Source organism: Orussus abietinus, unplaced genomic scaffold (assembly GCF_000612105.2).
Source record: "Orussus abietinus isolate OABI.00-Male unplaced genomic scaffold, Oabi_2.0 scaffold94, whole genome shotgun sequence".
Classification (NCBI taxonomy): domain Eukaryota; kingdom Metazoa; phylum Arthropoda; class Insecta; order Hymenoptera; family Orussidae; genus Orussus; species Orussus abietinus.
The window spans coordinates 221,382-238,517 of NW_019394261.1; the positions used below are offsets into that span (position 1 = coordinate 221,382).

The 17,136-nt window shown below is 48.1% G+C and overlaps 3 protein-coding genes and 2 non-coding genes across 6 annotated transcripts in view; 3 read left to right on the forward strand and 2 right to left on the reverse strand.

Moving 5' to 3' along the window:
• The first annotated feature begins 3,945 nt into the window (after positions 1-3,945).
• Positions 3,946-6,610, forward strand: LOC105696829 (carbohydrate sulfotransferase 11). 2 transcript variants are annotated; one of them, XM_012419586.1, is made up of 5 exons: positions 3,946-4,211; positions 5,192-5,596; positions 5,657-5,944; positions 6,019-6,254; positions 6,344-6,610. In XM_012419586.1, exons 2-5 carry the CDS (start codon positions 5,270-5,272, stop codon positions 6,507-6,509), a joined length of 1,017 nt encoding a protein of 338 aa, XP_012275009.1. In that variant the 5' UTR covers positions 3,946-4,211; positions 5,192-5,269; the 3' UTR covers positions 6,510-6,610. The 2 variants fall into 2 exon arrangements, with proteins under 2 accessions (XP_012275009.1, XP_012275010.1); XM_012419587.1 differs by lacking the exon at positions 3,946-4,211 and adding an exon at positions 4,516-4,642.
• Positions 6,611-6,840: 230 nt separating this feature from the next.
• Positions 6,841-17,136, forward strand: part of LOC105696828 (serine/threonine-protein kinase S6KL) — a 28,330-nt gene continuing 18,034 nt past the window's right edge. The window contains exons 1-7 of the mRNA XM_012419585.1: positions 6,841-7,002; positions 7,126-7,220; positions 7,303-7,570; positions 7,627-7,711; positions 7,773-7,880; positions 7,958-8,116; positions 8,220-8,308. Of these exons, the coding sequence (XP_012275008.1) occupies positions 6,946-7,002; positions 7,126-7,220; positions 7,303-7,570; positions 7,627-7,711; positions 7,773-7,880; positions 7,958-8,116; positions 8,220-8,308 (861 nt within the window). The 5' untranslated portion in view covers positions 6,841-6,945. The remainder of the gene's footprint in view (positions 7,003-7,125; positions 7,221-7,302; positions 7,571-7,626; positions 7,712-7,772; positions 7,881-7,957; positions 8,117-8,219; positions 8,309-17,136) is intronic.
• On the forward strand, positions 8,427-8,498 carry Trnaw-cca. Its single transcript has one exon. It is a non-coding gene; the product is annotated as a tRNA-Trp (tRNA).
• Positions 8,768-8,841, reverse strand: Trnan-guu. The gene has a single exon. It is a non-coding gene; the product is annotated as a tRNA-Asn (tRNA).
• Positions 11,256-15,348, reverse strand: LOC105696827 (neurofilament heavy polypeptide-like). Its single transcript, XM_012419583.1, has 3 exons — positions 15,153-15,348; positions 12,457-12,956; positions 11,256-12,296 (listed from the first exon to the last, which is right to left on the reverse strand). The coding sequence occupies exons 2-3, from the start codon at positions 12,946-12,948 to the stop codon at positions 11,361-11,363; spliced, it is 1,428 nt and encodes a 475-aa protein (XP_012275006.1). The 5' UTR covers positions 12,949-12,956; positions 15,153-15,348; the 3' UTR covers positions 11,256-11,360.

A 17,136-nucleotide genomic window follows, 5' to 3' on the forward strand; every position in this document is an offset into this window, starting at 1 on the left:
CGATAATCGCCGCATTGTCCCCATAATTATACAATTATAAATTCGGACAGACTTTCGGCGAAATTGTCGACCTCTTTCCCTCCCCTACGGAGTTTATGAAATTCATTTTTTCCACCGACGAGTGACTTTTACCTCAGGATGCAACTCCATGAAACTTGCATACAGCGGTTTCGCCTCGGAAATCGAGGAGCCCGGTCGAAATTCATTTTTTTTTTTTCATTTCATTTTTTCATTCATTTCATCAATTCATTTTTCATTCATTTTATCATTTCATTTTTTCCACCGCCGAGTGACTTTTACCCCAGGATGCAACTCCATGAAACTTGCATACAGCGGTTTCGCCCCGAAAATCAAGAAGCCCGGTCGAAATTCATTTTTCATTTAATATTTCATTCATGTCATCACTTCATCAATTCATTTTTTCCACCGCCGAGTGACTTTTACCCCCAAACTGCAGCTCCATGAAACTTGCATACAGCGGTTTCGCCCCGGAAATCAAGGACCCCGGTCGAGATCCACGGGTGATTCCGCCGTTATCTCCGTTATCACTGCCCCTCGCGCATTCCCACGCGAGCCTGAACGCATATCGATGGGCGCCGATAAGCCCGCTCGCTTTACGTAAACCGACGAGGGCCGACGGCGATAACGATGTAAACAATGTCGAGTCAATGAAGCGCCGAAACGACGAAACGTTTGCACGGCGGATGTCGGACAAAAAGTCTTGCCAAAAACGAGGCAAATTTGGAAATAATCAGACCCGACGCGATATGGCCGAGCAGAGTTGATAGGATCGAGGCGAGTGATCTATCGATCGCCTGAGACGAGCTATCGATTAATCGAAGCCGACTCGTGGGTGTCAGAACCTTCCTATCAGCCTCCCTAATCACGTTGTAAAATTCGAAAAAGGATTCGATGTATCCAGTTCAGGGTTAACATTCATAATCGAGACATTTATCGCATTCCCATCAGCTTAACCCTTTCGGGAGTAGCAAGTACCCTTGACTCCGTTTACAAGGCGCGATGATAACATTGATACCAGTAGGTACCATTAGCGCGCGAGTGTCGCGACAATGAATTCCCGTTTACATTGGCCAGGTAATTGCCGGACGAGATTACCCAGCCGGCTTCGATTTTCATCCGAATATGCTCGCAAAGGACGTAAACGAGGAATCGATATATCCCGCGTATGCAGATGGCAAAATGGCCCCGAGAGCCCTCGCTACCCCGATCTGCACTTTTTGCCGAACATTTCGAGGCAAACTCGCGACCCATCACGGATTCCTTATCTCTTATATTAAGGTGAAGTGAAACCCCCTTCAAATCAGTCGATTCTAATACAACACTTTTTTTTAACCCTTTGAGCGCTGTCAACGCATATGTGCATCCGACGTTTGGTCGAATATCGCTAGCACGTCCCGACGAAATTCACCCATACGCCGAAAGTACTTAGCGCCCAAAGAGTTAAGAGTATAAGACTAAACTGTCCGAAACTTTGACGCATCACTCCTGATCATCTAAGAATTATCCTGACACGTTGAAAATTTGGATTTTTGTAAAAAATTGTTTAACTAACTTTTTCTTTATAATTATTGTACGAAAACGACAGGTGGAGTATGCCATTTGGTACAATATCCAATATAGTTCGACCCAGCTGTCGATATAAACACGAACGTCGGCGACGTAGGCATATAGAAAAATCTTCTTTATCGACGTCGATCAAGTTCCCCGACGTGTTTCACTTCGCCTTAAACGGTAAATCGCATTAATAAATAGGGAGCACTTAAATAAACCCGCAATGTGGGATTTCCAGTGGCATTCAATGCACGCGAGGGAGGCATTAATTAACCCCTTCGACGCAAGGGCCACTCCTAAGATGTTAGGAGTGGCAAGGAATCCCCTCGATTCAATGTCAATCCCGATCAAGATGGAGGCGCTTAATGCACCATCGAGTGCATCCATTATCGTTCTCCTCGAGGGAAAAGTGTTTCCCTACGAACCAGAGACAGAAAATCTGCCGAGTGTCATCTCGCATTCATACTAATCAATCCGTCCGGCGCCTGCTCGCAATTAATATATCTCCATGGAAAGAGACATTCTATTTAAGTCCCGTTTGCTCAATTCGAGGGATAATCGGCGGTTATTAATAAATAACTCGGTGGCGAGATCGCCGACCGAAAATCGCGACGCGTGCATTCCGCGATGCGATTCCGTTGGAAGTGACCGTCGCACATAGAACTATTATTTACCGTAAAAACTAGAGACAAATTTTCTTTTTTCTTTATATAAAGTTCCTACAAAATCCTACTTTAAGTCGACATAATTATTAATTAATCTCCTTTGGAGGACATTAAATTGAGACGATACGGGGAATTTTTCCATCCCGAATATTCCCAGACTGAGAAAGAAAATTCGTCGAACCGGAGAAAGATATTTTCTTCATACAAAGAGTAATGGTCTAACTCTAATTTAAATAAATCATCATAAATCGGAAGAAACGTTGCATCGGGTTGATCCCAGTGCGAGTCGCGTATTCTTTGAATGAAATATTTTTCTCGGCTTGTCATTAATAATTTTTTTCTCGGTGTAGATGCGCAGAGGGGTTTGAAAGTCTCCGAATTACATGTCCGTCGCCCTCGCGGCGGGTTCGGGTTAAAGGGAGGCCCTTTATCTGCAATTTGTATACTAGGGATTAACTAAATGGCCGCGTTTTCCGGCTTATAAACGCTGAAAGACGCGTTAAGAGAGAGAGGCGGACGTGGTGCGAGCAGAAGTCGGCCGTACAGGAGAAGGGAGCGAGCGCGACTTCAGGGTGGCCCGGGACTAAAAATTCTTGCGTGGGCGCACAATTGCGCGAAGAGGGCGTAAATCATCCCACGGCGAGGAGAATATCGCGTTTTCCGCCAACATTCCCTTTCCCTTCGCCCCGTTATAGTTGGGAGGCACGAAAGGCATCGAACAACCAGAAGCATCCGTTTCTCCGCAGCGCAAGAGTTCCTCCAATTCAAAGAAAATGATTTCCTTGAATAACGCTCCCTCGTACCAGCCATCGGGTTCTAAAAGAAAAGAAAAAGAGAAAAACCTGTAATTACCCGAAAAATATATTCTATGAAATGATGATATCCCTTATACATACAAGTTTCATTAATAGTGGACCTCTGCGATGCGCCGATGCCGGACGCTCCTTTTCCAGGAGAACCAATGTAGGCGAGTTTAAAGGGACGATTTCGCCTTCGACCACCTCCCCTGGGTGCGTCATCCGGGACCTTGAAATCTCGGTTCTATACGCGTTAATTAATCCCTCGGCCGTCTTTAACCTACTAATAACAAGGTCCCCGTTTGCTTGTTTTTTGCGCAAACCGGGAGGAAAAGACTGGACGGACGTAGCGTCTGATTGGCCCAGTAATTCAGGTTACCTTTCGTCTAATCAAGAGATGTCGTTTTCATCTCGGGATTTCTCACCGTTTCCGCTTAATTTTACCCGGAATATCTCGAGAGTGAGACCTACCGGTAGACTTGCATTGCCGTACCATCTTTCGTTGGTGATACTGCTGTTATTTGGGGAGTTTTGGACGCCATCTTGATTTCGAAGGGCGCACTAACGGAAGCAAGTTTTATCGACTACGTAATCGAACGTCAGTATTTGGACGATGATAGGTCAGGACTTGCTCGATTGTTGGTAATTCGGCATAAATGTATGCGAATTGGTAATCTTTTTACCGAGTGTAGCGTATATTGAAAAGGAGCATTTTTTTGCTAAACGTCGGATTACTTCGGCAGGGGACCGCTAGGTGGCAGCTGCGTAGCACGGAGCCCTGGACTTCTCTCTGCTTTTACCGATATGGAGATGATGGAGGTAAAATGAGAAGGCGCGGAAGAAAAGTCACGATTGTATGTAATCATCTGGTCATATCTGGTCGTCCCTTCATGATAAGTTTGGTACCAACCTAAACTAAAAATTATTTTTCTTTTAAACGTCTCCATTATTTCCAGTATCCAATATTTCCCACTGACCTACCTCCCATAGACTCGTCATAATGTACCATTTTATAATGTATTTTATATATTAAACTCTGCTTATTTATAGGCAAATCTTGATTATCGAGGGTAACGTTAGTTTCCTCAACTCATGTAAACGAGGGAATTATGAGACGGACAATCTTTACGCTACCCAGAGGAAAATGTAAAGAGTACGAAGGGCGAAAACTAATAGGGTGAGTGAACGGTATATTTTATTAAGTAGCATTTTCCCCATAAACTAGTTACTAACGGATCGCTCAAGTTCATGATAACTCTGTATCCGTGTTGCACGACTTTGGATGCTCGTTGAATGATTCTCCAATTGTTGCTTTATCGTATGTTTCCCAATTGGTTGTTTCAAACGGTTTTTAACAGAGATCACGAGGTTTTCAAGTAGTCGTAGAGAATCCTGTACAATGTTACTATGCGAATTAAAGTCTGAAAAACAAATTACCTTTTTAGGTTTTCAATGGAGCAAATATACAATGTCGTGGCCGACATAGGGAATTATAAATCGTTTGTGCCATTTTGCAAGAAGTCTGATATTATCTATAAAAGCGACGACTTTGTGAAAGCCAACTTAGATATAGGATTTCCTCCTATCAGTGAAAGCTACACGTCAAAGGTGACAATGATAAAGCCGCAACTGGTAAAAGCAGAGTGTACAGATGGAAAGTTATTCAACCACTTGAACACCTTGTGGATCTTTAGCCCAGGACTGAAAAATAACTCACAAACTTGTGTCATTGACTTTTCTCTCTCGTTCGAGTTCAAGTTTGTTATTCACTCTCACCTGTCTAACTTAGTTTTTAACGAAATCGTGAGACAAATGGAGAACGCATTCATCGAGGAAGCCAAGCGTCGATATGGTCGGCCATGTATCAAAGCGGTTCGATTAGAGACATGACACTTGCCGATACAATGTATATACCTTGATTAAATCTATTTACTATACGAATGAGAAGTTACGAAAAAAATTCCTGAAATCTGCATGCCTGTCATTGTTTTGTTTAATTCAAGATGAACTTGGACTGGGTAGAAAAATGATTGGACATGTCCTACAATTGTATCCAACAACTGTTACTCTCAGTACTTGCGATCACTCTTATACTGCCCCAATTTCTTTTATCTTCTCATTAACCATTGATTCATATGCATCAATTTAATTTGTTAGTTTCAGCATGCTGCATGGATAATTATCTAGACATTTTAGAAGAAATTTTTTATTTTCGGAAAGCTGTTCTAAGTATCAATGACAAATATCTCAAGGATGTCAAAGTTAGCATTCAAGATCTGCGTCGTCGTTAATTTCCTTGTCATATATAAAGTATCGAGTGTATCAAATGAAACGTCAGAACTATGGGATGTTCAAGAATCTCCTAAAAGTAGTACGGTGTACTCACAACTAAAACACAATGCTCTTGTTAGAGCAATTTTTGTCCAACGGCAAGAAAGGTTACTGGTTGAATGTAGCAAAATTGTTGACAATGGCTCATGCGATACGTCGATTAAACCCGAAATGCTTCATCATATTTTGGTAGACGAGAAGCACAAATTACTCTACTGCTTTGTTCCAAAAGTATGTTTCATAATGTCTTCTATGTATCATGAAATTAAACTAAATGTGCAAACATTGTAGGTAGCATGTACAAACTGGAAACGTGTTTTGATGGTTGCCAGAGAAAAGACGACGCAAAAGGATCCTCTACTTATCCCTGCTAATCTAGTCCATTCATCCAACATGTTCAGAAGTTTAAATACATATGCTCTCGCAGATATCAAGCAAATGTTATCGACTTATAACAAACTTATAGTAGCCAGACATCCACTTGAAAGATTACTTTCGGCATACCGAAACAAATTTGAAGTAAAGAATAAACAAAGTTCAAACTACTTCCAAATACATATTGGCAAACGAATAATTAAGGTGAGTCTATGACTGAATCTATTAATACTGTCAATTAGCAATGAAAAGTATGTTATTTTGTTATCAACATGCAGAAATATAGACGCCAAGCCACAAAGGAATCTCTTAGCACAGGAAACGACGTCACGTTCCAAGAGTTTGTGCAGTTTGTAACAGACACTGCTGAAAATAGTACTCTAAATGAACATTGGAAACCAATTTCAGAATTATGCCACCCTTGTGCTATTAAATACAATTTCATCAGCAAGTACGAGACTCTGGCTGACGATGCGCTAGAAATTCTTGAAAGAATGGGGACCGACTGGATCACGTAAATATCAAGGCTTAAGTACTAAGATTAACACTATTTCTATATTAATATTATTAATAATGCCACTTAATCTATTTTTTTTGCAACAGATTTCCTCCCAGACCACGAAACAGTGAACCAACGTCAAAAAAGTTATGCGCCTATTATCCAAAGTTAAAATATGAGCAGCTTCGCAAACTATCCGATATTTACAAATTGGATTTGAGGTTATTTGACTATTCGCTAGAAGATATTTTCGGATTTTCCTTAGCGTAAACGAAATTCGAACGATGTCTTAACTTTTGGATTTTACACTTTTATACAAACTATCTCTTGTACATACAAAGAATGTAATAAAGTACGAACTTAACCTAAAACACCTTCACTCTTGCACCGAGTCACCGCATTGTACCGCACACAGGGAAGACTGGCACTGACTGCACACGTAATTTGTGTTTCAAATGTACATATAGGCTAGCGACATGTGTTGGAATTCTCTGGAAACTTACCAACGGAGTAATTGGTAAGTAACCTAAGCGTCCGTCTTGTAGCGACATCTGCTGGAAATACCGAGCGTTAAAATCGAATTCAACGTCCATTTTCAATATTCTACGCGCGTATTTCAAGGGAAACAACAAGAGAATCGTAACACTTGTTGCAGACTGCATAAAAATATGTTCACCGAGTTTTCTTAATAATTGAATTCGCGCGAATGGGAAATTCGAGTAACAAAAAGAAACGCCATGAAGTTGAAAATTACGCGAGTCAGGTAATTCATTTAATCCCTAACCTCTACTTCTACCGTCTGGAAGATTTATAATCGATAATTATTAATTTTTTCAGTTTCATCTGATGATTGTAAAACTAACCTGTGTCAATTTTCATATTGCAGTACAGTCTCAGCGATATTCTGAATAAAGCATGTACCGGAGCATCGCGTTTGTCCTCTGAAGATCTCAGCCGCTATTCCCAAGTCTCTCCAAAAAGGTTCTAAAATTAGTGCAGTGTCTAAATTACTTCTCGCACTTTGTAATTATAAAGGTTTAACAGTTTCGTTCCATTATTGCAGCTGGAGCGAAGGTACTTTAAGCAATCCTTATGGACGTTCAAAGACGCAGTGGCCAGTAGCGCGGTTTGAGGCCATATTTTTGCCTGAATTTAAAGTTTTGAAAAATCCACTGAAGTCAGAATTTGCTTTCGTGGATTTAATTGAAACAGGAGCTTATCGTCAGGTGTACAAGGTTCGCGAACGTGGCATCGGAGGTGTTTATGCACTTAAGGTTCTCAATAAAGCGAAAATCCTTGCTGATGATGCAGTTGTACAGGCAAAACAAGAGGTATAAAATGCATTTAAGAGTAACGTTCTTATTCACCTTAAACAATGTAACTATAGGTTGCAATCCTGAAAGCAGTTGGTCACTATCCGTTCATTCTGACCCCAGTACGTCACTGGCAAGGCAGAAAGACATTGTATATATGTAAGTTTCATGCATAGATTTAAAAATTCAGACAGAGTTATTTACAACAACGTCGTTTCAGTAACAGAATATATTGGAGGAGGAGAACTATATTCACTGATAGAAGATTATGGATGTCTGCCCGAGGATGTCGTTCGAATATACATTGCTGAAATCGCCTTGGCCTTAGGTATGGTAAAACATTTCAGTACCGTATCCATTTAAATCATATTCAAACTTCTAAACGGATGCATTTCTGGTCATCAGATTTTCTTCATAATGCCGGAATCATACATAGAGATTTGAAGGCAACAAATGTTCTTCTCAATGACGAAGGACACGCCGTCCTCATAGACTTTGGATTAGCCAAATGGTTACGGCCGACTCACAAAACATCCACATTCTGTGGCACAGCAGAATACATGGGTAAAGACGTTTGTGGAAATATACACGAATCACGGGCTCTTAAAAAAATATACCAATACATGTTTCTTTGTATTCCGTTAATGACTTCTAAACTACGTTTCAGCTCCCGAAGTGTTAAGGGGAGAATATTACGGACACGAGGTCGATTGGTGGTCCCTTGGAGTATTGGCGTGCCTCCTGCTTACCAATCAAGTAAGTGAGACAAACTTCTTGTAATTAGCTCACGTTAAGATAAATACAATTGTCTGTATATTGATCCGTGAATTCCCGTGGGCCGTATTACTTGTATATAAGAACCAATGAACATATCGACTCCGTGGCGCAACGGTAGCGCGTCTGACTCCAGATCAGAAGGTTGCGTGTTCAAATCACGTCGGGGTCATTTATATATTTTTTTCCTTTTTCAACAAATATAAATCGCATTCTAGACAAGATGTAAAACATTCGATAATAAATTAGAAGCCCTCAATTGTCTGGAAATTGGAATAATCCGTCGAACTAAAATTCTAACCCTGTCATGTAGCGGACGCCTTTGTGCAGAGTGAAAATCATTGATTTAAATCAATCGATTCGATTGGAAAGTCGAACGAATGCGAAGACGTGTATTATTATTAAAGGTGGAGGATTGTTTCGGGATAAAAAAAAAATAATCGCCCCCGGGTGGGCTCGAACCACCAACCTTTCGGTTAACAGCCGAACGCGCTAGCCTATTGCGCCACGGAGGCGGTTGAGGAATCTAGCTCATCTACCACATATACTGCTGATAACGAATCTACGAGAAAATCCTCACTGTTATCGACACCGTAGGCGACTAAACGTCCGCCTATCAGTAGATTTTTCCATCCTAATGATCGAATAAACGTTACGAAACGAAAGAAAGCGAGAAAATTGCTCAACGCTCCACGTCGATCTATTACCAGAGTCTACAGTTCCGAACGCGTCCTTTCGGATTTTTAATTCATTCCGCAGTCCATGTTCATAAAACCCCCACAAATATGCATTTATTCTCCTCGTACACGGATTCGTAGAACACGCCCAACTGTTGGCTGCGGCAATTGACTGTTTTTCCCAACATGAAATTCTTCCAGGTCACTTGATATTCAATTAAAGAGTCTTAACCAATAAGTCATGGCGGTATTTACATCTTTGTGCGAACTCCGTTTTAAAGCGTGTAAACAAAAAAGAAAAAAAAAAGAACAGAGTGTCACGACGTACCAAACGTAAGAGATAAGGCGTTTATGATATGCAAGTGCAGTCAAAAACAATGAATTTTCACGTGCCGGCGGGACAACGGGAGCGGAAGGTAGCCATTTGCAATTTATTCACGAACTAAGACCTGTAAATTCCAGTGGACAAAGTATGTGTCATCGAGTGTCAGGGATGTCTCGTGAGACAGAAGATGGAACCTCGGTAATGGCTGATAATCAGCCTTATGGAAGAAAGATAAGCCCGTGAAGAAATTGAAATACCCACACACGCGTGGAACGCACTTCTCAACGATCTGCATGTTCACTCGGATACATATCTCCCCGTTAGATCCGTCGATTAATCCACCGGTTGCGAAATCTGCCTTGACATTTAGCCGCGTCCAAATGACCTTATACAAATGGCGGCGTTCCTCTTTCTCCCGTGCCCATTTTCTCATGCTTAATGCGTGCATTTGATAGATCGCCGAGCAGCATTGGATTCGCCGTGTGTCGATATACAGGAAGGTTTGCGCAACGCGATCATTCGAGGCTTCTGCCGAGGGCGGCCAGTCCCGATTTGCCCTCTTCGATCGTGTTTACCGGCCCGGAACGGAAGCGCCCGATTATCGTATCAAATAATCGGCAATAAGTGCTTATCCTGGGAATGTAACGTCCTTGCGCGACACCGACTCACCTAGATTAATCCGTTATGCCAATGTTCCTTCGCTCCGTGCCAATTCGCCCGCGAAGACCCGACCGAGGCGCCGCCTGGCGGGAGCGTCCTCAACAACTCGGCACGTGAAACCCCGGCATGTAAATCCCTTACATTAACCACGAATTCGTCAAACCAGAGTTCAAAATGAACGTCGTCAAGATTTACCCTCGAACTTAGCGTTTCAAGAAATTCATACGAAACTGCGATTCTTAACCCATCGCCGTACAAATTACGAGGCCACTCTCACAATGTTCATTACTTAGGTCCTACACTTTTTTTAATCACAAATCGGACTCGCCTAAGTATGGCGAGGGGTTTATACGGGAACTCTGGGACGGGATGGGACCGGTTAACCGTGATAAGAACGTTACGAAAGCTTCGTCTGAAATAAGTTACACGCTAAGGGCATTTATTACTTGCTCACCAGCTCGAAAGGGGCAGAGGGCGGGTGTCTCGCGGATCTCGGAGATATTTGGAGGGAAATTTCCTGGCCCGCTGCCCCCTTCCCGTGTACGTGTAGCGCAGGTCCACTGGGAATATCCCTCGTCGCGCTAATCGCTAACATTATCAACGGCGATCCCTACGATTAATCGTAACGACGTTACAAGTAATGACGACAATAGCGGAGCGGTGGGGGTAGGGGAGGGGAAAAAAAAAAAGAAGATAAAGTCAATCGTGTCGTGTCGCGTTGGTGACGGAGAGATGGCGATGACGATACTAAACGTAGTAATAACAGATACCGGCGTAAATAATAATAATNGGGGAGGGTGGGGGTAGGCGGTGGCTAAAAGGACCGTCGTTGCTCGCGTCGCGGTAATCGGGAAGGTCCATCCAAGGGATAAGGGAATTCCCTAGGGAAGGTCGGGGACACGTAGGGCCTTGCCAAGAAACGACGTCTCCCGTCGCGCCCCTCGCGAAGTTTTCGGGCGGTCGCGACGCGTGGCCGTAAGGGCCATATTCCCGCGCACGGTCGAGGGATTACGGCCCTTACGGCGCGCCCGCCGGCGCATCTCGGTCTCTCGGAGATGCGTCGGAGAAAGACGGTGATAGCGCGCCGGGGAAAAAAAAGGGATTGGATCCTGCGTCTCCCACGTAATGCCTTGTCGTGCTCTCGCCCTGTCCTCTTCTACCATCCTCTCTCCCTCCGCCAGGGTCGACAATCCTGCCGACGTCCCGGCCGTCTCGCTCTTCAAGAATCGCGTCCTCGCAATCACTCTCTCTCTCTCTCTCTCGCTCACTCTCCCGTCATTCTCTCCGTGTCTCCCTCTCTCTCTCCGGGTGTTTGCCTCTCGTAGTCAGCGCCTTTAAAAAAAACGTGCGTTCCCGTGGATCGGGGGTGTCCTTACTGGCCGTGGGGTTTGGGCTCGTTCAGCTCCTGCGGTTTCGGGAGCTCCTCCGCCTTGGGCTCTTCGGGAGCCTTCTGGGCCTCGGCCTTCTTCAGGGGCTCCTCGCTGATGGCCGGATCCGCGGCCTTGGCCAGGGGGGAGACCTCGTCCTTGGAGGCCTTCGGCTCCTCCGGCGTAACCGGGGTCTCGGGCTTGGTTCTGGGCTGGGCCTGGGACTCGGTCTCCGTCTGTCGCTTGGCCTGTGCTACGCCCTCGACCTGCTTCGTCTCCTCCGAGGACTCCACCGAGGACTCGGCCGACGCGTCCGCGACCTTCTGGGGCTCGGCCTCCTTCTGCTCCTTCGGCTCCTTCACCTCCTCCGAGGACTCCTCGCTGCTCTTCTCGGCCTTTTCTGCCTTTTCGACCGCCTCGGGCTTCTTCGACTCCTGGGGCTTGTCGGACTGCTGAGGTTCCTGACCCTGCTGGGCTTGCTGGGCCTGCTCCGGCACCGGGGACTGCTGCGCGGGCTCCGCCAGCTGCTCGGTCTTCTCGGCCTTCTCCGTCTTCTCCGGGAGGTTCGCCGGCTCCTCCAGCTTCTTCTCCAGCACCACCGCGGACTCCTCGGACTTGGCCTGCGGAATCGGCACGTCCCAGGAGGCTGCGGCTGCCACTGCGGCCGCCGCCGCGGCTGCGATCTCCTCGGCCTCCCTGGTCACTCGGTCGGTCTTGTCCTGGACCTTGACGGCGTCCTGGGGAGCTGCCTCCGCCTTAGGGTGCTCCGGCTCCTCCGCCACTACTGCGGGGGCGTCCGCTGCGGGAGAACCGGCCAAGGCCGCAGCCTCCGCTCTCAACGGGGCTGGGGTCTCTTGCGGAACCTCGGACTCTTCCTTCACCTCCTTGATCGGCGTGACCGCCTTGGGCTCTGGGACCTTCGTCGGAGCGATGGCTTCCTCCTGAGGGAACGGAAAAATGCCGTAAGTAAAGTGTAACGCCTTGTGTAAAGTCTATCATTAAAAAAAGAGAAATATATGCAACAAAAACCGCGTAAAAATTGCGTTACCATTTAATCAATCTCGGGAGGAGGGTACCTAGAGTCAAACCCTGAAGCCTCACCTTCTTTTCTAGCGGAGCGTCGGCAGCGGGTGCATCAGGTGCAAGCTGCGCCGGGACCGGGCTCGCGTCCTGCACGGCTCCCTGGGGCTCAACGGACTGGGGCAGCTCCTCCTTCTTCTCGAGCGGCGCCTCCTCTTCCTGCTTCTTCTCGGGCTCAGCCAGGGGCTTCTCCTCGGCAAGCTGCGCCGGTTTCTCGACGCTCTCCAGCAACGCCTCCTCGGAGTCCAGCTTCTTCTCGGTAGGCTTCAGAGCGGGCTCCGCCGGCTTCGGTTCCCCTGGGACCGCAGGATCCGCCGCCGGGATGCTGGCCGGCGCGGGTTCCGCGGGAACCACCGGTTCGTCCGTCTTCTGCGGCTCCGCCACCGCCGTCGCCCCCGCTGCCAGGGGTACCACCGACAAGGCCCCGTCCGCTGGGGCCGGCTCTCCCACCGGCATCGCCTTCATCGTCTTCACCGCCAGCAGGCACACTGCCACTGCCAGAATCGTCTTCATGGCTGCTCCTGGAATTCAACGGGGCGATTAGATCGACGGTGACGAGGAGAGGGAGCTCTCGAAGTCGAGGGACCGCTAACGAGGGCCGAGAGGAAGAGGAAGAGCGCCGACGTGACGAGGGGAACGCAGCCCTCGCCGGCAATTGGAGGCCGCAGGAGACACGGCCACCGAAAGGTGCTCCCGGTCATTGATGTCAATGGAATCCTGGAGCGCAATCTTCTACTTTGCGATCCTACGGAGCGGACGAGGGTGAGCGCCGTCCGGCACGAATCAATGGACGCGCCGAACGAAACGCCGCCCGCTAAATGGAAACGTCAGGCGGAACGCCGGAGGGACCCCGAGTGACATTGAACCGAATGCACTGAATAAGGCGAGCGTCATGGAGATAATGACAGGATGCATCGCTCGTTACGCGCTCGACGGTATGCGAATCGCGCGCCCTCCCCGCCTGAATGCGAGGCGAGGCCTAAGGAAGTCCATCCCCGGACCCCCTGGAGAACCGGAAAAGGGCGAGCTGGACCTCCCGAGTACCGCGGTGTCGTCTCTCCTAGGTCCGGTTCCTCTCTTTCGTCCTTAGGACGGTACGCGAGGGCTTGGTACCGAAGCTCGGCACTCGTAACCGGAGAACAATGGCTGGACCCTTTCGTATGCCGGTTCCTGGTGGACATCAAGGGCGACAATGGTCGTAGGATGCGCACGTCAGATTCTTATTAATATCCCGGTAGAAGGGAAAAACTTAGATGGTGCCCGACGTGTACCTCGGGAACCGTGGAGAGGTGGAGGCACCGAGTGCTCGGAGGGCTTTGATAACGTCTGCAAACTCCAGCTGGTATGTAGCGAGCGATAAGCTGCGGAACAACCCATTAACGCTCGTTTGGAGAGCTCGCTAACCAAATTAGGAGGCGCGACGAGTGTCCCTGAGATCTGTGCATCGAAGGTCGGTGTAAGAGCCAAGGATCTTCAGGAAGGACGATAAGGATCCAACCGCGGCGTTTCTTCCGGATCCTCCAGACCGAGGGAAAACTCGGAGGCGGCGGTGCGACATGGCGAACGACCGCGGAAGAAGATCCGAAAGTGGGCAAGAAACGCGGATGGGTCCTCGGATCATCAAGATTGGATGTGCGACTCGCCTGGGAGTCTGCTTAAAGACGAGGCTGGGGAAATTTCGCCATCGAGGGAGGACCCGGAGTCGGCAAAGGAGGTGCAGCATGGCGCGGTCCAGTTTTTGCCAGGCTGCAGCTGCACCTGCCGTGGAGGCAACGAAGGCGAGCGTGAAACCGGCGAAACGGACTCGTAAAAAAATCGAAAGGCACCTTTCCCGGTGATCATTCGTTTCCCGCGAGTCTGTCGGTCGTTTCTCCGCTCGTTGCTTCGCCAACGACTTCCAGAAACCTCCTCCGGGTGTCCCCGAAGGACGGAAGGCACTCACCCGAGATCTCGAATAGGGAGTTCCAGGGAGGCGCGTCCACCGTGGGAAGCCGACGACGAAGACGCCGAAGGGGACCGTTTGAGAAAGCGGGAGAGCCAGGTCCAGGAGAGGAAGTGGCTCTGAAAGATGATGGACCATTACCTCATCAAGATCATTCAGAGAAGTAACGAGCCCGACAAAGAATCCCCTTAGGGGGCAGACCGAGGGGTGCGGGGGGTCGTGGGAGTCCCGGAAACGCAGACAGGATTCAACTTCCGCCGGTCGACAATGGCCGCTTCTCTGCCAGGTGTCACGATCCCGAAGAAACTCTTCGTGACGCAAGGGAAGGCTTGAGTAATCCTACGATTACCGTGCTGGATGCAATCTCCCGCAAGGGAAAAGGCTCGCCATTTCTCTCGGGCCCCAATCTTCAACCTCTTCGTCCTCCTCTGAGGCGAAGAGAAGACCGAGCCTCCGCGAGCGCATCCTCGACCGATTCTCCTAACTCCTTGCCATTTCCGGCTAATTTCCGCTCCGAGCCGTGGTACAAGCGTTCCTCTGGTACCGACACTTGGTACCGTCCGTCAACCATCGATTCGACATTTAAGAACCTGCGTTAGTCCCTCCTTAGCTGGCCAAAAATCGTCTTCCGCGCCCTGGGGGGAGTGTGAAAAAATTCCCGAAAAATTCCCCAGACTCCGAAAATACTCGCGATTGCCTCCACCAGGGAAGGTACGCCTCTCATCTTCGACCTTAACATCTACAGCGGGCTGAGCCCTAGCAAGAGGGTACTCACGTGGAAGCTCTTCCTGGTGCAACCTGGTCCTCGCGTGGCGAATGTCTGCTGCTCCTCCTGGAGCGCGTTCACGAACTCGGGGGTGATCGAGTGGGGTGCACGGTCCCGGGGAACCAGAAGGGTGCTCTTCTTCGAGTGGTGATGCGCGCGCGCGAGAGAGAGTGCGATCGGAGCGAAGCGACCGTGAGGAGGGTAGGGTCGTGAGTCGTGTCGGAGCGGCTCGGGCCCCGCTTATATACGCGAGCCCTCCTGGTGGAGGGGGGAGGGCCGCCGGACCCGGCCCCACCCGCCCCTCCCCCCGCGCCCCCTACCCTTTTCTTCTCTTCTCCTTTCTTCTCTTTTCTTCTCTTTTCCGGCCCCTCGTCTTCTCCTCTCTCTCTCTCTACTCCTCTTCTCGAGTTCCTCCTCCCCTCCCGGCCGACCGGCCGCAAGACCCGAGAGACTGCCAAGGGCCCTTGATAACTTATCCAGAGATGCGCCTCTACTCTTAGGGCCCTCTGGACCACTGGGGTAGGACCCTATCCTAGGGACAATTTTCGGAATCTAGTTCTGGTCGCTGGATTTCTTTTTGAAGGGCTTGAATGGCCGTTTTCGATTTTTTTTCCTAAGTGGAGATCCGAATGTGTAGGGACTTTTTTTAGCGTCCTGACTACTCCTTGGGTCCGTAACGGTCCAGGCGCGGATGCTGGGTCTCTCGTAGCTGGCTCGACGGAATTTTTCTAGTGATTTCGAGACCCAGACCGTTCGACGATCCGGTCTCGAATAAATCACATCCGATCAATCCTCGGGTTAGTGACCCCTGGCCTTGCGCTTGGGCCTGGAAAAAACCCAAACAGTACCCTGCTTCTGACCCAGTGGATCGGGAGATGATCCCTCTTGGTCCAGGCTTAGGCGAGAAGTCCCGGATGTCCCGGAAATTGCGCTTTTTCACCAGGAGCAACAACCAGGAACGACCAACTACGAGCAAGAATGCGAGTACGCGCGGCATGTGCCGGACGCGTAACGCCTGATAATTGAAACGCACCGATGTGAGAGGTACAAAGGCAATTGTCGACGAGGAGCGAAGTTTACAGTTTGTCAACACGAAGTGCACGAGTTCTCGCGGCGTCGAGTCATTACGGCGTGCGATGAGGAAAACGATGTATTAAAAAGAAATGAAAAATTACTGCGACGAGATCGAGACTCTTGGGATCGAAGACGCGAGACGCTTCCTATGGTTTGGAACGAGGGGAGGACCTCGGAAATCTTTGGTGGAAAGTCACTAGGAACACTTATCTAGGAGTACTTTTCCGGGACTAGATAAGGACCCATCCACTTCCAACGCCGTATCTTCGGCTGAACGAAAGGGAAGGAGGAACCTTTTCTTCAAACTCTAAATCTTCTCGATTGAAAATGACTAAAACGTTATCTTGGAAGCCGGGAACGATTTTTTTGACGTTTAGGGACTTTTACTTGAATGTTGAGCGTCGTACCTACATTGTCATGGGGTTGTACTTACGTTGCCATGGTATCATACCTACATCGTCATGGCGTCGTACATTGTTATAGCGTTGTACCTACATTGTCATGGTATCATACCTACATTGTCATGGCATCGTACCTACATTGTCGTGGCATTACACCTACATTGTCATGGTATCATACCTACATTGTCATGGCGTCATACCTACATTCTCTTGGTATCATACCTACATTGTCATGGCATCATACCCTACATTGTCACGGCATCATACCTACATTTTCATGGCATAGTACCTACATGGTCATGACATTATACTTACATTGTCACGGCACCATACCTACCTACATTGTCATGACATTATACATACATTGTCACGGCATCATACCTACCTACATTGTCACTGCTTGTACCTGTGCGGCACACCTGGGAATCTGGTCTTGGTTCTCGTGCCGGCAGTCGACGACTGTATACGGCTGTATCGTGTAAACACGGTAGAGAGCCTTTCGAGTGACTGCGAATTTC

Bases quoted from the DNA above. Each gene is read 5' to 3' on its own strand.
- LOC105696827 (XM_012419583.1), bottom strand. From the start codon at position 12,948: ATGAAGACGATTCTGGCAGTGGCAGTGTGCCTGCTGGCGGTGAAGACG. The intron at 12,297-12,456 runs GTGAGGCTTCAG...CCGTTCCCTCAG, and splicing joins ACGCTCCGCTAGAAAAGAAG to GAGGAAGCCATCGCTCCGAC.
- LOC105696829 (XM_012419586.1), top strand. From the start codon at position 5,270: ATGACAAATATCTCAAGGATGTCAAAGTTAGCATTCAAGATCTGCGTC. The intron at 5,945-6,018 runs GTGAGTCTATGA...ATCAACATGCAG, and splicing joins TTGGCAAACGAATAATTAAG to AAATATAGACGCCAAGCCAC. The intron at 6,255-6,343 runs GTAAATATCAAG...TTTTTGCAACAG, and splicing joins ATGGGGACCGACTGGATCAC to ATTTCCTCCCAGACCACGAA.